This window comes from Mustela nigripes, chromosome X (assembly GCF_022355385.1).
Source record: "Mustela nigripes isolate SB6536 chromosome X, MUSNIG.SB6536, whole genome shotgun sequence".
NCBI classification, from domain to species: domain Eukaryota; kingdom Metazoa; phylum Chordata; class Mammalia; order Carnivora; family Mustelidae; genus Mustela; species Mustela nigripes.
The window spans coordinates 122,874,082-122,895,782 of NC_081575.1; the positions used below are offsets into that span (position 1 = coordinate 122,874,082).

Sequence of the window (21,701 nt, forward strand, 5' to 3'; positions counted from 1 at the left end):
CTCGGTAAAGAAATAGGAGAAGGCATTTTCTCGTATAAAATAACCCCCCAAACCCCAACAAAACAAAATGACAATACTGCAGGAAAAATAAGATTAAAAAATAAAGATGGCATCTTTTCCTAGATTAAAAAATAATAATAATACATACTCCAGGACAGGTAGAAAAAAAAAAATAGGAGAAGGCATTTTCTCCTACAAAATAACCCCCCAAACCCCAACAAAACAAAATGACAATACTGCAGGAAAAACCAGATTAAAAAATACAGAAGGCATTTTTTCCTAGGGAAAACAAATACATATTCCTAGAAAAGTAGGAAAAAAACAAATAGGAGAAGGCGTTTCCTCCTGGCGACAAAAATGTCTCTGATCCACCCCATCTCCGCGTCCGTGAGTTCCTCAACCCAGTTCCCGTGGTTTTGCTTAATGACGTGGGGCCGCGATTTCGCTCCGCAGCTCATTTAGGGTTTACCACGGGACGTCGCAGCCCGTGAGACACGGACGTCCCCGAAGTGTCCATTCTTAAACGGACAGTTCGTTACGAGGTCACGCGACCCTGACCTCGGGTCCGCTCGTGTCCCGTGCCCTACAGGCCGCCTCTCGCGGGGCAAACAGGTGCGTCCCCACGTCCCTATAAATAGGGGAAACGCGCTCACAGACGCCTTATTTTTATTTATTTATTTTTCCCAACGCGGCTTTTGAAAGTGGACCCGATGGTCCAGCGTCTAACTTGGACCCCAAGAAGCTCCCCTTGTTGGGAGGAATAAAACCACCCCGTGGACCTCGATCTGCTCGTGGTCCGGGGAAGACATCGGTCCCAGGCCCCGCGGCTCACCGGGCTGGTCGGCGTTGGTGCTCTGCTGGTTCTTGGTGCTGGCCTCACCCTGGTCGGCTGAAAGGAAGCACAGAAGATACCCCAAGGGGGTCAGTACCCAGAAGGCCCCCGTAATGTCACCGCCAAGCACGGGGAGCCCCCACTCACCTCCCCACCAGCTCACATCAGCGGGACCGGGAGGGACGGAGGCCCAGACCCACTCGGGGCAGCTTTGTCCGTATAAAACCGAACGCTAAGGGGGCCTCACCAAGTCCCCTTGGCTTGATTTCGGGTTTTCCCTGTTCTGGTCAATTAAAAAAACTTTTTTTTCTCCCGAAATTTCTCTTTGGCATCCGAGCACACGAGCACGTCCCCTCCCTATGATCGGGATCCAGGATCCCCTCCGGAAGTCGACGGAATTCAAGACAACGGACAGAGTCGCGGGCAAAAGGCGTTTTATTTCTGGACGGCGACGCTCGGGGTTCGGGGCCCCGAGCGGACGCCGCCCCACACGGTTCACAGAGCTGGGACGTTGGTGCAAAAGCGCCCGGCTCGGGGCGAGAACAGAGCAGACACGTGACACGCCTTCCCTGCGGGTCCCGGGGGGTGTGCCTGAATCCCACCGTCGGCGGCCCTGTCCCCACATGCGGGAGACCCAGAGCTGCTAGAGGCCGCCGGGGGACTCTACAGAGCCAAGTGCGACACGGACGCTTGGAAGAACGCAGCGTCGTCACGGCAACGTCCCCTTGGGGACAACACCGGAAAGGGCACGTGCCCTTCTGAGGCTTTTCGATGTCGGCGTCGCACACCACGGGCCCTCGGAGAACCTTCTCGAGGTGCTGGCGTCACGGCTGGACGTTGGAGGGAGCAGGACCCCAGAAGGAGCACGCACGGGGCACGGAGTGCAAACACTAGGACCGCTGGTGCTACGCGTCGTGAGTCAGACGGGAATTGGCCACCCGGGCGTCTCCCCCAGATCCTGACCGCCGGGCTCTTTGCTGGACCTGTTCCCACCCCTTGGCAGGGGCCGGCATTCAAAGGAGACCCCAGGCCTTGCGACTAGCAGGGTGCACAGCCAGACTCCCCATCTCCCCGTCTCCCCGAGGAGACCTACGCCAGCCCAGAGGGGACCTACGCCATGCACCTCTGCCCCTAAGGGGACACCCCGTTCCACAAGACGCACCGTGCATCCTACCCTCTCCACCATGCCCAGCGGCCAGGAAAGGCCACCCACAGCGTCTCTCAAAATAAACAAAACCAATGCACACGCTTTGCGTCGGCGCTGAGGACCCCTCGTCCCTAGCAGGACCGTCATAGAAGGGGCAGCTTTACGGGCCTCTGTGGCTGGGGACTGTTAGGTGCATTTGGAGCCGAGACCACAGCCCTGGGGCACCGCCGACCCGCCGTGCCTGATTGGAGGCAGTTACCCGGACGGCTGCCTTCTCGGGAGGGGAGCGGACACACCGGGTTCAGACCCACCGGGGAACAAGCCTCATTTTATAGGAACGGACAGATCAGCAGGGACATCCTCCATCCTCCGCAGAGGCGGTGGAGGGGGCGGGGACCAGACCCAGGAGCAAAGCACTTAGATCCCATGCAAACCCCACAACCTTCCAGAGACCCAGGGAAAGAAGCCGGAACGTGCCCGGGGCAGGAAAACAGCCACGGATGATTTCCCGTTTACGGGACGATCTAGAGTGCTCAGAGTCTCCGGCCCGGGGACACGCCGCACTCCGTTCTCCACAGACCTTCAAATTTGACAACGGTGAAATTTTTAGGTTGTTCCTAAATCATGGGATTTTTTTTTTTTTTCTTTTTCCTTTCCTTACTGGAGAAGCGAGTCAAGCAGGACAGGCCCGTATTATTATTATGTTTTAAATAATACGGGTCAGAGAGACAGCAAGGAGCTGCTTCCTGGACGTGCAGAGGACAAGGACTCCGGGGGCAGGAAAGTCAGACGTTGAAAGCTGCAAACGCAACGCGGGCTCTGCCTCCGGACCCTCCGTTTGGCCCCGTTCCGCTGCAAACGGGAATCTGACCGACGCCTGGGAGCGGGATGGAGGCACAGACTAAGCCCCGTCCCCGGACCTGCCACCCTGCCTGCCTCGGATTTAAGCTCAGAAGAAAACAGCTGCATTCCTCCTCACGTCCTAAAACTCCTTGTGCATGAATATAGCCTAATACTATGCGCGGGATCCGGGGATTGGGGTGGGCTGGCGGGGCGGGGGGGGGGGGGGGGGAAGCATCCCATTCCCATGGCAACGGACTAACTCGCCGCAGGGAGCGGGGCAAATGCCAGGGTTTGCGTGAGACCCTGCGTCTCCGCAGACACAGATCACACGGGGGCAGCTCCAGGCGTGCGCATGGTTTTCTGCTCGTCCCTACGGCCGCGGCTCATCTGAAACGAAAGGTCGAGACATGAAAACCGAACCAGACGGGAAAAGGGACCGGGGAGCTCCGCAGAGGTCCCGGCGCGTGCAAAAGCCCAGGGCAGCAGCCGCCGGCTCTGACAAAGACAGTCTTGGTGCTCAGGAGGACAGCGGGGTTTTTAGGATTTTTTAAAAAAGCGATACTTAAAGGCCAAGGGGCAGTGGGCGGCATGGGTCAGAGACGGAAGCCAGTTCAAGGACAAGAGGGCGGTGAAAGTAGGGCAACGACGCTGACAGGGAGAGGAAGACAAGGCACAGGCCAGCAGGTCAGCCCAGCAATACCTCAAACTCCTGCCGGAAATAACACAAGGACACACGGGAGAGCCCACATCCGCCACCATGCATGCAGAAGGAAAGCATCGTGCACAGCAAGAGACAGCCCCAGAGTGCGTCACCATGCATGCCGTTGGCCGCGCAAAGCCAACACAGCCATCCACAAACACCCACATTGGCCACGAGCCCATGCCCGAGACGGCTCTTAAAACAGGCCACCGTGCGCCATTTGCAAAAAAGCCACATTAAACTCTTGGGCACACACGGACATCTCCAGGAATATAGGACAGATCTACCAAGCCGCGTTGGCCACGGACACTCTTCCAGGCATCGGCTCCCAACATGACACTAAAAAGCACTTCAGGGAACGTAGAGCCGGAAGTCTGGTATCTGATGGATGCATTTCCCCGTAGAGAGACCACCCAGTTGGTGGAGACGGACCTTCACGCACAACTCAACAGACCCTACCAAATTCAACGGGATGGCAAGGTCTTGGAGAACCACCTACTCTTGTAGAACCATGGTTTTCCCCAAAAAACCATGGTTTCTTGAATGCACTGGGATGCACCAAGGCCACATCCTTCTTAGGAACAGGTCCACGTGCGTATGTGCTTCTTTAAACCATCATCCCAACAAGAACACCCACCAACAGTCCTGCACAAACTCCACCAAAAGGTCTAGGATGTTCACGATCCCAATGTCTGAATCCAACACTTCAATTCTACGACTTTATAAAAATGTGCCATGGAGACAAACCCTGAGTTCATCTACTAATAGGTCAAGAACACCAAAATGTCTCTTCACGGACGTGGAAGAGATGACTCACTCTTCTGTGATACCATCCTGGGGTTTACTGAAAAACAGCACCTGATTTTCTTTGTCTTATGGGCATTTTATAGCTACAGACTAAGGTCCCTAATGACTGAAATCAGAGCTACCAGCTTCCTTGTTGCGTTGTTTTTGTTTTTTGGGGGTTTTTTGGGACATTTTCTTTGTGTGTCTATATCAGCAAAGATCATAAATCCCATAAAAACCAGAAAGCAAATCAAGATGGTAAAGTCGCCCCCAGTGGAAAGTTCCCTTTGCTCATGCAGAACGAGAGACTGTACAAAATTCTGGGTCAATGAATGGCCAGGAATCGGGGACAGGGAGATGGAGAACACTTGGTTTTCCAAGTTCCTCATCCCATTCCAAGTACGGGACAACATCAAGTCCATTATGATTCTTGGGTCCTCCCCCAAATCCCTGTGCCTCAACAAATGAAATCTAATTGGCATCGTAACATCCAAGGGGGTCATATATCTCAAACCCAAGGTGACAGAAAGGCTTTGCAGGTCCACGATATGACTGCATTTGGAAATCCAAATTGGATTTGACAGTCACTTATAGATTTTCAGAAAACCATTGTGCCCAGACTTTCCATGCATCCTTCCCTAGCAGGCATGCCTTCCTTCTCTCCTGGCTGGGCATGAGGCTCTGAGCTGAGCGTTTTCGGAGAGGGAAGCAGAAATGAAGTCCACTTGGGCACGTCCTTGACCTTGGTTCTCTCTCCATTTGGGCATGTCCTTGACCTCACACTTGGGCATTTCCTTGACCAATTCTGCTCTTCATTTGGCACGTCCTTGACCATGGTCATCTGTCCACTTGGGCGTGTCCTTGACCTCGGTCATCTATCCATTTGGACATGCTGGACACTCAACATTCAGGCAACCGAGCATGGTTTCCTGAGGGCCCCTGATGGAAGGCGCCCGGTCACATGTGGAAAATAGACATAATCGGGTAAACAGTAGCTTCTGTTAAGTCTCTGAACCTACAAGCCATTTGGGACTTTCAGTTTCAGGCTACAGACAGAGTCTGTGAATCTAAAAATCGAGAATGACAGGAGATTAAGGGTAGACTCCCTCCTTATAGACAAATTTTGTATCACCACCTATTCAAATCTTTTGTGAATTTCCCTACAGCCCTCAGGTGGTGGTCCTTGAAGATGGAGGTCAACGGCTAAGTACGAATCTGGACTTGAAACTACAGGTGGGTTGAGAAGTTCAGACAGCATGAGGCTCCACCCACAGACCATGGGACCCCTAAAGCCACATCAGAGTCCACCCCTCGTGTTCATCTTGCAAGAGGGAAGGCAAGACATAGAGCAACCCAGAGATACAAGAACATGAGCCATGTTTGAAACCAAACTTACAGACTTCAAGGCAAATCCTATGTATTTCAAGGACTCTTGCCTGTATGGTACCCAAACACCCAACGTTGGAGTTCCGATCCCTATGCTGGTGGGTGGGACACCTCCCCATTCTCCTATAAATTTTATATCCCACCCTCAAACCCTTGCGAGTACCTGTTCAGTTCGGGGTCATACCAGAAAGGCAATCAGCCATCCCGCGTTCCGAGTTTAATTCCCTTGGTTGGAGCAAACAATATGGTGGACCACCCCCCGCCCCCGTCATCACTCTTGTCATAAGGGGGATGAGGATGACCGCAATTATAAATTAGGATGAATAAACATTTCCAAGAGCTAACATTTCTCCAATCGACCTGTCGAGACTTTGACCCACAGCCCTATGAATCCTCACAAAAGTCTGGTGGTGTGCAGATGATCATCTCTGCCCTTTAGAGATGGAAAACCCAAAGACAGGGATGGTTACTGACTGGCAAAATTTGCACAACTCCACACGGGTGGCACCGGTACGGAAGCTACAGAGTCCAATCCCACTAATCCCAGCAATCTCTCGAACTATCGGCCACCTCCCACGTGTCTCAAGCCAACGGGACTTCTGCATTGTTTTAGTTTCGAGACAGCAGAGCTTTCAAGTTAGTAAGGCATAAAGGGAAGGACGCGGCCGCAAAAACCTTACTGTTTTCTTTGAAGCACAACTTTTTCTTCTGGTAGGCGATAAAGCTAGAGACCGCTCCGACCACGGCCATTACGACGGCCCCAATGATGCCAGGGATTACCCCCGGGGAGTCAGCTGTGGGAAGAAACACATGGAACCATGACTGGGAACATTGGCGGAGAGCAGACCACACACAGGACACGTGGCTGGAAGCCTCGCCCACCGGAAAAAGGTGGGACTGAGTGTCAAGACATAGGGCCCCAGGGTGACCATGGAGGAAACCCCACTCCTGAGTCTTGCTCAACTTCCAACGCCACCTCTAGCCTGTTTGCTTGACACGAAGAACCAGCCATACTGCTCCCCAAAAATCCCACTTGGTATTGGAATTCATCTGACTACACCTATCGCTTCCAGTGTAAAACAGGTGTCGGGTAGATCCTGTGGCCAGTGCAGGGGTCCTAACAGTTAGAGGCAGAAGCTCTCAGGCGAGGCAGCAGGGTACCCATCACGGAGTGGGATGTCCTGGACATCATCCTCTTCACACATTTTCGGAACATCAAAGCTGCTGATCCCCTTTGCTACTTCCAGTGGATTTACTGCAATGTGGTTTCCACGTGCTATCAGCAACTCTCACACCACGTGTATCTCTGCCATGTGGACAGCTAAGCTATTTCTAAGTATGGTGGCAGCACAGGACATCCCACTCTGTGAGTCAGGCAAGGATGCTGTGAAGGGTAATTGTGTCCACTTTACTGGGCCCAGGGTGCCCAGATGACCGGAAAAACGTTCCCTCTGGGTACGTCCATATGGATGTTCTCGCAAAAGATTAATGTCTGTATCTACAGACTACGTGAAGCAGGTGGCCTTCACCAGTGAGGATGGGCATCAATCCACCCGTAGAGGGCCTGCACGGAACAGAGCTCACAGATGGGGCAATCATCTTCTTCTGCCCTTTGTGCATGGGCACTCCTACTTCTTGGGATTTGAGACTCAGGACGGGACTTGCCCCCCCAGCTTTCTTGGTGCCCAGTCCTCTGAAGTGGGACTGAACCACACCTGAGCTTCTCCTGGCTGTCCAGCTTGCAGTCAGCAGATTACAGAACTTCTCGGCGTCTACCATCATGGGGGACAATTCCTTACAATCAGACTCTTTCCACAGATCTATACCTACATCTCTATCTAGATAGATCGCAATGGTTCTGTTTCTCTGGGGAACCGCAGGTAATACAGATGGGTTAGGGTTAGCGTTCTTAGGGCACCATGGGAAGGTGAGTGAACCTAACGTGTGGGTGTCATCAGAACCCCCTTGCTGAGCCTACTCAAGAACGTCAATGACCTAGTTCAGCAGAGTGCTTGGGATGTGCATGGGGCAAGGCAACCACAGTTGGACGTTGCCCGCCATCATCTTTAGGACAACGGAGCCAACACAACACGTTTGGTCTTGACCACTGCATTCCACTTTTTCTTAACAGTGACTATAAGAAACCCAAGACATCAGAAACCATATGTACATACCCTGCTCCCCGCCGTCATGATTTTGGCTTCCTCCGCCAGCGCCGCCAGCGCCGCCACCGCCAGCACCACCACCACCACCGCCTCCTGCAAGGGAGAAACAGACTTACAGACAAGTCGTGTTGGGAAGATTTTTGGCAAAGAAAATATCCCAGAAATCAATTCCCAGGACCTTGAGCTGTGAAGGAACTCAGAGAGTCCTTTCCTTCCGTTGAGTCCCAACTTTGCTAAATGTCATCAGACTCATTCCTGTTTGTCTGATACACAAGCTCAGCTCCTGACTCAAAGCGCTGCTCTCATGGTGGGCCGCAGGAGAGCCAGTACGTCCTGTGTGCCTCATGGATTCTGACCCCTCAGAATCCCAGTCAGGGCCTCGGAGCCCACCTAAGACCCAGCCCATGGCTATGAGGTGATCCAAGCCATGTTCCTATTGACTCCCAGGATACGTACTGGTGACCCCTTGAACAACGCCAAGAGGATTAGGAGAGCCAACCCAAGGTACAGGCAAAAATCCATAAACAACTTTTGATTCCCCTCTAAATTAATTAATTATTAATAACCTTCTGTTGACTTTCTGGTAACAAAACAGTTGGTAACACATATGTTGTATGTTCTATATATTACATACTGTACTCTCTCTCTCTCTCTTTTTTTTAAAGATTTTATTTGTCAGAGAGAGAACACAAGCAAGGGGAGAGGCAGGCAGGTCAGCTGAAGGAGCAGCAGGCTCCCCACTGAGGAAGAAGCCCAATGTAGGACTCGATCCCAGGAACCCGAGATCATAACCTGAGCCAAAGGCAGCCACTTAACCAACTGGGGCACCCAGGAGTCCCATATGTACTGCACTATTACAATAAAGTACTGTTACAATCAAGTTAAGCTAGGAAAGAGAACATGTGATTAAGAAATTCATAAGAAAAAAGAAAAAAAGAAAAATCATGAGGGAGAAAAAATACATTTACAAGATTATATTGTATTTATTGAAATAAATGGACTCATGCAGACCAAACCTGTGCTGGTAAAGGGTGATCTGTAAGTGTATATTAAGACCAGCTACAGGTACACATCATAAATATTAATATATTCTAACTACTATAAAGACATTATTATATTATTGTAAACTTAAATTTTTATTTATATAGACAAGATGCATTATATCTAAGTACTGCTCTGGACCCTACTCTAAGCTAAGGTTTTAAAGAGAGGGGTGGAGAATCTGCTTTCATTTCAACGTTCACGAAATAACAAGACACATGCCACTGATGACACCCAACAGTCACCAAGCAAACACAGGTGACTGGGGCGCTCAGGAGATGTCTGAGAAAGGTGCAGTGAGCCCCATGTATATGGCGGGTAGCTCCCTGAACCCTGGTGGGGCAGGTCTGAACAGTCCTCATCCTTGAGGCGGAAGTAGGAAGAGATTTCCAAGCAACTGACTGTGATTTCACTGAGGGTCAGACTGTCGACCCCGATGGCCTTGTGGACAGCAGGAGTGTGATAGGGAGGAAAGAGAACCCATAACTCTACCTCCATCTGAAGCTCCATCAATGAGATCGGAATCTGAAAAGCCACCTGGGAGACAAAAACACAATGTCACTTGCCGTGTTGGAACAGTCAGGAGGGTCGAGATCAGCCATGCCTGGCCCCAAACTTGCTGACACATACAAAACAAATTTTTTTTTTTAAGATTTCATTTTTGTATTTTAGAGACTGAGTGAGAAAAAGAGCATGAGCAGGGGGGGGGGGGGGGGGTAAAGAGAGAATCTTAAGCAGACTCCACGTGGACCCTGACCCAGATGGGGGACTCAATCTCACGACCTTGAGATCATGACGTGAGCTGAAACCAAGAGTCAGATGCCCAACAGGCTGAGCCCCCCAGGCACTCTGAGACACAACAATTTAAAAAAAATTTTAAAGCACCCTGGGTTCATGCATGGTTTGTTACGCAGCAGTAGCTAGCTGATACGCATCAGATTTAATGCATCAGTTTAACGAGACCTATCATCACTCAATATGGTTTATTCCAGGAAGTCAAGGACGTGTTCTGTAGAAAGACATCGTTCAGTGTATCTCATCATATTCACGGGTTAAAAGAAAAAAAACAAAATGCTCCTATGCATTGATGAACAGTCATGAAATTTAATATCAGTTTTCTAGCCAAGGCACAAAGATTCAAATACAAGAAAACTGGAAAGAACGAGACAATATAAACGTAAAAAAATACATTTGATTTAAAGATCACTTGCAAATAATATGATAGTCTTTTCATTAAACACTAAACGATGAAGACAAAGTTATTAACAGATAATAAGGATTCATCATTAAGTGGCCCATGAGGAAAGACGTATGAAATTCATTTCCATATCCCAGAAATAAGCAGAAAAATAATGGGCATACAATGTATTCACAGAAACAAACACCAACAAGCAAAAGCAATTCAGAAGGAACGTTTATAGGAACGGCAATGAGAAAGGACAGAAAGTGGATTCCAAAGCAAAAAAGCTCAATTTTGCAAATGGTCGGCACTCTGCAAATTGATTTCTCATTGGAAACCATTCAACTGACAATAAAGGGAGGTTTTTCTTTCTCCCCAGAGGGATGACAGACAATGACTCAGTGAGTGCTCAATTAAAAGGAAAAAACAGAGAGCCACAAAGACGCAGGGGAGCCCATTCGAACACAAAAGATCCCACGGGGAAAACACACATACCTGCACACACATTCCAAGACCACTTGCCAAAAACCACTGCGAAAAATACCCAAAGGCTAAAATAAGGGAAGAAATGTTTTCATCATAAATGACTGAAAAAAAGGATTTGTACATGGGTGACGTGGGCTTCTCGACCAGGCAGGACATGCCCGTTTTCCTCAAATGTACCCCAGAACCAGAGACACAAGCAAGCCACGCACAAAAGAGAAACCAGACGTGGCCATGACACGCCCAATATATTTCCTTACATTTCGGAAATACATGCCACCAAAAAAAGTCAAATCCAAACCAAAAATACCTTTTCGAGAACTCATGTCCCACTCCTGGAAAACGGAAAGAGCCTTGTCCCTAGGAGGCCCCTCCCATGAAGGCTACGTTGATCTGACAGGACGACTTCTCAGCCGACAGGGAGACCACCGTACTCTGAGAAGTTCACAGTGTGCGTTCAGGGAAGGGGTCTTACCAGAAGATCCCGGCTGGTTGGGTTTTGGGTAAGGCTGAGGTTTGGGTGGATTCGGTGGTACTGGGTCATCTGTTGGTAAAAAAACACAAATGTTGCATTTGTGAGGAGTCAGCAAAAAAAAAAAAAAACAAACAAAAAACCAAAAGACAAGAAATAAAACACATCCATTTTCCTACAGATGGTTTCCCAAACACCTACAAAGGGCAGTGTATCCTTTCTCCTGGTGGAGACCACTAAACACAGCCACCAGCCCATTTCTTTCCATCGTCATCCAGGTGCCCTACCTACCTCCAAGAGAACTGGACCGTTCCAACAGTTGTATAAATTTTTGTTAGAAACTGAAGCAAGTGCCTGGACCAGATACAGAATTTGTGGAACCCAGTGCAAAATAAAAAGTAGGGCCCCTCATTCAAACTCTATTGAGAATTCCAATATGGCGGCCACAAACCATTCCAGCAAGGGTAGGACTATAGCTGAGTGAATGCACCGGTCACTTGCCCTGGCAAGGGTGTTCACATTAAGCTTATGGCACTGCAAAGGCTAGAAGCCCTTTTATTTATTTATTTTTTTTAATAAAAGCAAAAACAAGCAGAAACCAGAAACCCAACAAAAGCCAACAACAACACACCATTCCCCATGTCTTCGTGGTAACAGCTGGTTCTGACTTGAGAGGCACAAGGTTCTGGGGAACGATGATCATTTGGTGACCCTAACCAAGCCGGCCACCCAGGAGACTTCCCAAAGGTACTTACTGTGTCCTTCCCCACCGAGCGCATCTTCCAGACTGAACCCGTCATCGTCTACAAGGGAAACCGACTGTTAACACTGAAGACGCAGGAAGGAATTCAGCTCCCTAAGCCACGGAGGAGCCCCTGCCTCCCCACCGCCCCAAACACGACTGCGAATACCAGTCTGACTAAACAGAAGTGCCAAATTCGTGGCCTCTCCGAGAAGAGGACCAAGAGACAAAACAAAACCCCCAAAAAGGCACTGTACCCATTCCTGGCACCACGCGGGCCAAGCTCAGATTCCAACTCTGCCCACCGTTACCGTCCTGTCCAAAACCATCCCTCCCACGTGGCCAGCCTCCGTAAGGCAGACACGATGTGCTGGATGCAGAAATGGGGCACCAGATTTGTGCACCTACAACCGAATGCCCTCAACGAAATGATGGAACCTTCCTGCTGCCATCGTGGGTTTGTAGCCCTGTTCCTCAACAAACCTATTCCGTTAAAAACAAATTTAAAAAAAACAACAGCGGTCAGACCGCCATGATTCTGACGTCTGGTTGGCCAAGAAGCAACGATCAGACCCTTGTTCCCGGTTCTGACTTTCATTTGGAAGGAACCCCGCCTGGAACGGGCAGGTGTGTCCTAGAGGCTGGAGACTGGGTTTGCTCATGGGTTGTACCGGCATCTCAGCTCCAAAAAGTGCTTCTCCTATGCAACGCACATCCAAACGCAAAGCGAGCCCTCCAGACACACACTGTCTAGGCGACCCGAAATCATCCCCAAGACCCGTCAGACCTCAGTCTTGCCCAAAAAACATGGCACCCGGTGGCCAACGTCGACAGCATGGCTCCGGGAGCAACCAGTCTGCACCCAGAGCCCCGAAACCACTTGTCTCTGTGGTTGTCTACATCTCGAGCCCAGAGAGGGGTCCGGCAGATGTCCTCGGCTGTGCCCGCCAGGCCCGTTGGCTTCTTACCAGCGCTGGGTCTCTTGGGCGGTGGCGTGGGCTTCTTCTCCCTGTCTAGAGAGAAAAGACATCGAATCAGCAAGACCCGTGGCTGAGAAACTGTACCATCTCTCAAGAATGCCCTAGGTGCTCTAAAAATAGTCAAAGAATGTCCCAATCACCCCACACACAGCCCCCATGGCTCCGGCAGTGCACAGGGACTGGAGCGTGCATTCTGAGCCCTACAGGACCCCCGTGGACGGGTACACAGCCTGATGCTGGACGCAGCCCTTGCTGAGACCAAGAGCAGCGGGGTCTTTGCACTGGGAAGGTTTCCTCCCTCTACCCAGAGCGTCTGGCTTTTCCTCCCTCCACGTGAGTCCCTTTCCAGGTCCACGCTCGACACACTCACTACGTTCAGACGGGAACACTCCTCTTCCGTTTGGAGACACAATTCTAACACGACCCCTGTCACCTCGTGGATCGTAAATCGCAGGACTTACCATCGAGGGCGTCCGCCAAGTCGAAGTCTTGGCCTACGAGGACAGAGAGTCCGGTTAGGAATCAGGAAAACAATCATGCAAAAATTAAGGCGGCAGTATTTTTTTTTTTTTTTTAAAAAGATGGGGACTGAAATTTTTCTGGACTTCATGACGTTTGCAAGACTTAGTTGGTTTTTAAAACGTAGAACGTGCCGGAAGGTCTCATGTCTTCGACATGCTCACATCCATGGGGAAAAGACAGATGACAGTTTACGTTCGAAACAGCTGGTGATTGTAACATTTAGCAACACAACAATTACAAAAACAGTGTATAAAAAATGTGTATAATAATTTTTTTTTAAAAGTGGGTAACAATTTAAAAAATGTGTGTCACAATAAAAAAAGGTGTGTAACAATATTAAAAATGGGTATAACAAATTTTTAAAATGTGCATAATGATTTTAAAATGGGCATAACAGTTAAAAAATGTATATAACAATTTTAAAAATGTGCATAATAATTTTTAAAACGTTTGTAACAATTTTAAAAATGTGTATAACAGTTTTAAAAAAATGTGTGGACCAATTTAATAAAATGTGCATAACAAAAGTGTATAACAATTTTAAAAAGGTGTATGACAATTTTAAAAAGTGTGTATAACAATTTACAAAATGTATAACAATTTCAAAAAATGTGCATAATTTTTAAAATGTGTATAACAATTTAAAAACATGTATAATCATTTAAAAAATGTGTGTAACAATAAAAAAGCAGAACAATTAAAAAATGTGTATAACAATTTTTAAAAAATGTATTAACCGTGTTTAAAAATATGTGTAACAAAAAAGTATAACAATTTAAAAAGGTGTCTAGCAATTTAAAAAAATGTGATAAATAATTTTTTAAAAGTGCATAACAATTTAAAAAATGAGTATGACCATTTAAAAAATGTGTATAAATTTTTAAAAATGTGTTTAACAATTTAAAAAACATTAGCGGCAGCTAGAGCACTAGGAAAATACGGTCATTTTGCCCGTGTGTCCCTCAGGAACATCAGACCCCCCTCCCGTAATGACTAACGATATCCCATACGTGACGAAAACACACACACACACACGGACAGAAAAGCCCCATTTGGGACCCACTTTCCCGACGACGCACCCAACCTGTGTTTCTTGCAAATGCACTGAACCACCCAAAAAAGTGCAGAAAGTGTCTTCTCAGGTCCCTGGGGTCGCTCAAACCCCCGGGGCGTCTGCGGAGACGCGCCGCGTCTTCTCTCCGGTCCTGAGGGTTTGGACCGACAACGTTTCCGTGCCACGGCCCGGGGCCCGTTCCCGACCAGCTGCACCGAAGGCAACGTAAGTACATTTCGAGGCCCGCACGCAGGACTTTTTGTGGGTAGTTGTGTGCGCGTGTGTACGTGCACGTGTCTCCGCGTCGAGCGTGGGTGTGTATCTGCGTGTGCCGTGTGCACATGTACGTGTGTGTGTGTGTTCCTACGTGTGTGCTAACAACAGACAGGCAGAAGCCGGCGGCCTCGGGCATGGGCATGACAGTCACGAGACCCCCCGCGATCCCCCACTGGGCTGTACTCAGGATCCCAGACCTGGAGTCCCGCCGTCTACACCCGCATGGTCCAGACACAACACACACAATCATACGACGTCCTGCACACGGCAGGTCTCCTTGAGGCAGCAGGTGGGGTTTCACCGGCGTCGCCGACCCCGCTGGCCGTGACATAAACGCACACGCGTGTCCACGTCGCGGGTCATATTTACAGAGGAATCTGCACCTGTTCCTCCACACGCTTCATCTGCCATCCCCGTGCTGAGAGCTTCCCCCGACGTCCACGCCCCTCACCCCGCCCTGGGGAGGCTCCGAGGGGCCATCCTGGAGCCGGACGGGTTCCGCGAGGGGACGCTGCTGCCCTCGGGAGGACGGCGGACGCTGACAACGGAGACGCAGACAGGGCTCTCGGCGACGCTCAGAAGCCAACCGCCACGCAGGTGAACGAAATACGGACTTGTCCGTGCGCCGCCCAATTCCTGTGATTTCTGCCTCGTGAGAGAGGACGTGACGGACGGACGCCACGAGGAGAGCAAACGAGAGAGCTGTGTCCACGGACTCGCGTGAGTGCTTCTGTGTGTGTGTGCACTCCTTACGGGCGTGTGTGCTTCTGTGTGTGCACTCCTTATGGGCGTGTGTGCATTGCACGGGAGTCCGTGTCTCTGTGCCCGTGGCCGTGTCTGTGGACACCAGAACCACCGACCAGGAGCTCCCTCTCCCTAAAACGCTGCCTCGGGTCCTGCCCAGCCTTCCCCGCCCCCGCTGCGAGGCGGCCATGGGTCCCCTGCACACGCCTTTCCACTGACCCCCCGCAGCCCCCACACAAACCCAGGGGGAGCAGAGCGAGGAGGGATGGGGACAGGCTCTCCGATCGCCCTCCAGCCCCCACACCCCCAGGCTGCCCTGTCTGCTGTGGCTCGTGTCCAGGACTCTCTGCTACAGACCACGGCCGACACGGCCATCCCAAGACTCCAAGGTCAGCCAAGGGCAGGTCTGACAGTGGATGGGCAAAGGGAGTCTCCATCCTTCTCAGCTTCCCCCCAACTCCCTCTGCGTGCCCCAGGAGAATGCCCTCGGCCACAGAGTGAGAGCCTCCCTTGTGGGCAAGACCCCCAGGCATTCGGCGGAGACCATTCAGCCTGGATCCCAGGGCTCGGGGCTCTCCCTGCCCTCTGCCCCCTGGAGAACCCCTTTCTCCTGGTCACAAAGCCACAGCCTCGCCACAGATGACAGAATCCCGGGGACTACCCCCAGGGACTCCTCCCCATACAGAGCTGGACAGACATTCAGGGGCACGGAGGGGCCAGCTTCCACGGAAAGTCCCCCCTGAGCTCAGTCACAAAGACACGTCCCCCTGCCCTGCCCATGTGTGGGTTCCCCGATGCCAGCTGTGCCAAGACTGTGCCGATGTTGGCAAAAGGGACGCTCGCACTTCGTGACCGGCTCGAGCCCCCACGGGGACAGTCAGGAGATGCAATGATTCAACACCCAGCAGCCCCGGCCGGCCGGAACCCCTCCCAATCTCTTCCTGACCTAACCTAAGCTCCCCGTCCACACGGATGGCCTACCAGATCCAGCCCAGCACTGCTCACTCTGTGTCACCACAGGCGACCACGTCAGGGGGCTCCCGGCTCCTGGCAGAAACCCTCCTGTGCCGGCCGCTCCCCATACTGCCTCCCGGGAACAATCGTCACCACCAGGACCAGGAGCCCAGGCCCCATGTCCAGTGACCAAGGCACGTAGCTCCTCGGTCCCAGCGACACGCAGACCACAGTGCACGAAGCCCGTTCACCCCTGTGGGCTCCACCACCCCTCAACGCTGCAGATGCTCACGGCCATGCAGGGGTGAGTCACGCAGGGGTGAGTCACGTAGGGCGAGGCTGGCCCTGGCCGGAGGGAGAGACACGTGAGTCATGCTGACGGCACCACGCCGGCCGCAGCCCCTCCAGCCCTGTATCAGCCAGTCCTGCTGGGACGCAGACTGAGCCACGTGCGGTCCCCAAAGCCTCTGGGCAGGAGGGCGGGCGGCTCCTCCTGAGTGCACCCCTGCCTGGGTCTCCATCCCCCCTGGGTCTCCATCCCCCCCCCGGCCCCCCTCCCCCCCCCGGTCTCCATCCCCCCCTGGGTCTCCATCCCCCCCTGGGTCTCCATCCCCCACTGGGTCTCCATCCCACCAACCCAGCCTAAACCGGGTTTCTCTGAAATTCTACCACAACAAGGAACCACTGCAGAAATACAAAGCAGGATGGAGATTTGCATAAAACTAAATGACGGAAATGACACAAGACAGGTTTCATAGAAGGAGCTTATACATTACTGGATTACATAACAGAAAACTTATAGATGTATTATCAGAACAAATTCCATATGTTGACATATATAGAGTATGGGATTCTATATAGAATATGGAACAAATTTTAGATATATGTTTGGGATAAATTATAAGCATTTACATATATAAAATATAAAATTCTATATAGAATATGGAATAAATTAGACATATTTAGTATAAATTACATATAGAATAAATTATACATATGTACACATATATAAAATACTATGGAATAAATTATATATATTTACACATATATAAAATACTATGTTATAAATTATATATATTTATACATATATAAAATACTATGTTATAAATTATATATATTTATACATATATAAAATACTAAGTTATAAACTTAGAATAAATTATATATAATAATTTTATATAACTGTCATATGTTTTAATAATAAATGATAGAAATTGGAAATCATATAACTTACACACAGACTTTATAAAATCTAGGGATAAATCATATTAAAAATATAAGTAAGTTATAGAAATTAGAATAGGAAAAAAATATATTGATGAGTCATAGAAACTAAATCATGTAATTTATAATTCTATGCAAAACCTATAAATTACATAATAAATATGTAAGATAAGACACAAGTAAGTTGTAGAAATAAAATCAGAATAGAAACGAAATGTAATCATAACCCGTTATAGAAATTGGAATTCATGTGGTGTATAATTTACACACGTAAACCCATAAACCCTATACACAAAATAGAAATAAGTTACAGGACGGAAACAGGGAAACAGGATTTGGAATAAAGTACAGACCCGCGTTTTACGGACTGACACGTTATAATTTATACAGAACTTATAATCTATATAACCATATAAATACAATTACAGAAATGGAATGAGAATGGGAATACATGACACGTATTCCCAATAAATTATACCGTTTTGGGAATTACACAATTCCCAATAAATTATACAATAAAAATATACAATTTAGACAAAGTGCAAATCTTCCAATTTGCACACACCGTCTGCAAATCACAGACACAAACATCCAGAGACAAACACGTACACAAATAAAATAAGTCACGGAAAGATGAGAGGAGAAAGTCCAAGGAGCAGTGAGGCCAACGCTCACATTTTCAGATGTTTTCTCGGGGGTGCACCAGAAGAACAAATGTAGGTAAAGCCTGCGATGCCCCTGGGGCTTTCCAGTTAACATAGGAGTCCGCACGGACAGTGGGAGGAGCACAGAGCCCTCCCCAAGGCGCCCCGGTCCGGTGCTATCGGTGGAAACGCCAGGGTCCCCCCAGCCCAACCACCTGTGAAAGACAGAGCCGTGGGGACCGTCCATGCTCTGTGCCACGTCTGCCGCCACCGGGGAAAGGCTTTTCGTAAGAGAGCCCTCCCCCACCCCAAGTCACGTGGCACGCCCCTGAGCAGCCAGTGTCCAGGTTCCTGGGGGCTGGAGACGGGGTCCCCTCCACAGGACGGAGCAGCCCGGCACAAAGCGCAAAGCGTGGGGACACACAGAGGTGTCGGCCTTGTCCCAAGCCCTGCAGGTCAGGAGGACGACGGACATCGTGACGACGAAAGCCACCTGATTGCATCGTATCTCTCGATACCGAGAACGTCCTCGTGTTTCCAGGGGCAAGACGGAAACCGCTTCAGAAATACTCCGTGCCCTTTGCAGACGCGGCATCGAAGGGCCCGCCCTTCCCAGTTTAAGATTTATTTTGGACAGAGGGAGGGCGCACGGAAGGGGCAGAGGGAGAGGGAGAGAGACTCTCAAGCCGACGCGGGACTCGATCCCACGACCCCGAGATCACAACGTGAGCCAAAACCAGGAGCCTGACGGTAAACCGACCTTGCCATCTAGGCGCCTCGGATGTTTCAAATCCTCCAGGTTGCGGGATTGTGCTCGTCCTGGGTCCAGCTTCTCCAAGACGCACGACGGCACGACACCGGATGTGCACAAAAACGCACAGTGACAGACGCCCAACGAAGGCCAAGCTGGTGGACTATCGCCACCACTCACGCAACGGGAGCCAAGATGGCGGGCTGCACATACATGTCTGTGAACCCAAGGCATGGCGCTTGCCCTGCCCGGAGAACGTTCCTGGCCACAAAAGGGAGCCAAGTTCAGCGTCACGACGGTCTTGGGCATCATGGGCACCCCGACGGCTCACGTCAACTCTGTTGCCTGTTTCAGTCCCACACGGATTCATCCTCATGTAAGTCTATGCCGCGGTGGAGGGGAGGGGAAAGGTCTTTCTCGGCGTCACTCTGGGGACGGCCCTGAAAGGTAGGCCAAGCTGTGCACAAACCTTGGGAATATGGTGAGGCTGTGGGGTGGTGTTGGGGAGCATGACGGTCCCCGAATCTGCCTGTGCCAACACATTCCTGACAGGCCAGGATGCCATGCGTGCATCTGCCTTTCTAACACCCTCTGGCCGGGACCCTCTGCTGTCTGTCCTCTGCTTGGGGCTCCTTGCAGTACCCTCGTTCCCCCAGAAGCAACCAGTGTCTCCCCTACAAGAAGCCAAGGCATTGCTTCCCCAAGGGCAAGCTCCAGAACCAGACTAGAAGCCCCCATTCCGAACCCAGCCACCTCCCCAACTGTGCTCCCTTGACACAGAGCCCTGCTGGCTCACCTGGACTGGCCCCAAATGACCCATTAGATGATCCCCAACTCTTGTCAGCTCATGGAGCCCTTGGTGGCTCTGGAAACTGGCCCGAGGCTGCAGAACAGACTCGACCTTCTGTTAATTAATTACAGTCCATTCTCACAGGTCACGGAAGTCACATTCTCTACGTCGACGGGGATGTTGCATGCACGGATACTCCATCTTCGCTCCTAGGGATGGACGGGGTTACGACCCCACCGCCGTGGGTCCCGTGTTCCCCAGGGCGTCAACGCAGGACTTTGCTTTCTGCATGTCTCTGCTTAAACAGACCATCCTGGATCTGTGTTGTTTATGCGTCAGCATGGCCAAGCACAGGACGCAAAAATGCAAAAGAACGTGCCCCCACACAGACCACGAAAAGGACACTTGGGGACAACCTGGAGGCTGGTCGGTGGATCGCATAGTCTATGCTTCTGCACCCGTCCCTGAACACGGACGGTATTCATCTGGGAGTTCCAAATCCATGTCAGCAGGGGGGCAAATGCACAGATACGGAATTCGTGAATATGAGGAACGCGCTGTATTTCGCTTCAAACAGCATAACCCCAGGAGGTCCTGCGGTGTCTAACACAGAGGGCTGTGTGTTCCTCAAAACTTTAAACGCTTCCCCAAAAACAAACCCAGGAGGGAGAGCCACACATTTAGGGCACCTACGGCCTTCATGGGGATCTTCTCCTTGGCTATACATGCTAATCTCTTCTTTCTGTACCAAGAGAACTCCTATTCATACCTCAAAGCCCCGAGAAAATGCTGCCTCCTCTGGGAAGCGCTCTGTCCCTCCTCCTGAGCACACTGAAGCATTTCCTCACCACGGCGTGCACAGACAGCTTCTCAGCTCCAGCCGTGTGTGATTTCATAAGCCCGGACACTCAGCTCAAGGTCCCGGTGAATTAAACCAGGAATTTTGTGGGCTGGGATTCAGGTACGTGTTCACACTGACCTGCCTGCTCAAAACCCACCCGGGGAGTTTGAAACGCACATTCTGGGCACCGGGGCTGCCGATCACGTAGCCACTGCAGGCTGGTCTACAGCTAGAAATAAGCTACGTTCTTTCGGCATTCACCACCGCTTCTGCCTTGTCATCTCCTCCTCCAGACACCCTCCAGATGATCGCACACACCTAGGCTTCCTTTCTGCAAGCCATACTCCCCAGCCTAAAAAGCCCTCTTCGCGCTTTGTCAGGCTTCCTCTGCCATGAAGGTCTGTCTGCTCGTGGAAACTTGGTGCCTGTGGAGGTTTCCACCTGTGAGGAGCCCTCTCTGACCCCCTGGGGCAGAGTGGTCCCCTCTCCCCTTCACGACACAGCACCAGAAGAGATATCTTGCTTGTCTCTCCCCTGGCAGAGAACGGAGGACGGGGACCAGGTATTTCTTCTCGGGACCCCAGCACACAGCAGAGAGAGAATACAGATACCACTGGGAATTCAATCTATGCCGGGTGAAAGCACACGTGAGAGCCGGTGGCTGGGTGTGTGGGTGCGTGCACAGACGGACGGGCGAGTGGGTACGTGGGGAGATGGATGAGAGGGTGGGTGAGTGGGTGGATGGAGAGAGAGTAGATCTATACATAAAGCTCAATAAAAGGAAAAAGTTGGTGTTAGTCATAAATAAATGATGGGGGATAGATAAAGCATGGGTGAGCAGATAAACTAATGGATGGACAGGTGAGTGGATGGATGGATGGGTGAGTGAGTGGATGGATGGATGGATGGACAGACGGACACATGGACAGACGGATGGATGGATGGATGAGTGAATGGACGGATGGATGGATGGACGGACAGATGGATGGATGAGTGAGTGGATGGATGGATGGATGAATGGATGGACGGACTGATGGATGGACAAACGGACGGATGGATGGACAGACAGATGGACGAATGGATGGACGGACAGACGGACGGATGGATGGATGAGTGAGTGGATGGATGGACGGACGGACGGATG

At 50.6% G+C, this 21,701-nt stretch overlaps 1 protein-coding gene across 1 annotated transcript in view; it reads right to left on the reverse strand.

The window, feature by feature from the left end:
• CD99 (CD99 molecule (Xg blood group)) overlaps positions 1 to 21,701 on the reverse strand; it is a 35,717-nt gene that overhangs the window by 6,495 nt on the left and 7,521 nt on the right. Inside the window, exons 2-9 of the mRNA XM_059385747.1 lie at positions 13,219 to 13,251; positions 12,746 to 12,790; positions 11,791 to 11,838; positions 11,039 to 11,107; positions 9,393 to 9,437; positions 7,869 to 7,952; positions 6,375 to 6,488; positions 833 to 889 (exon numbers count right to left, since the gene is read on the reverse strand). Of these exons, the coding sequence (XP_059241730.1) occupies positions 833 to 889; positions 6,375 to 6,488; positions 7,869 to 7,952; positions 9,393 to 9,437; positions 11,039 to 11,107; positions 11,791 to 11,838; positions 12,746 to 12,790; positions 13,219 to 13,251 (495 nt within the window). The remainder of the gene's footprint in view (positions 1 to 832; positions 890 to 6,374; positions 6,489 to 7,868; positions 7,953 to 9,392; positions 9,438 to 11,038; positions 11,108 to 11,790; positions 11,839 to 12,745; positions 12,791 to 13,218; positions 13,252 to 21,701) is intronic.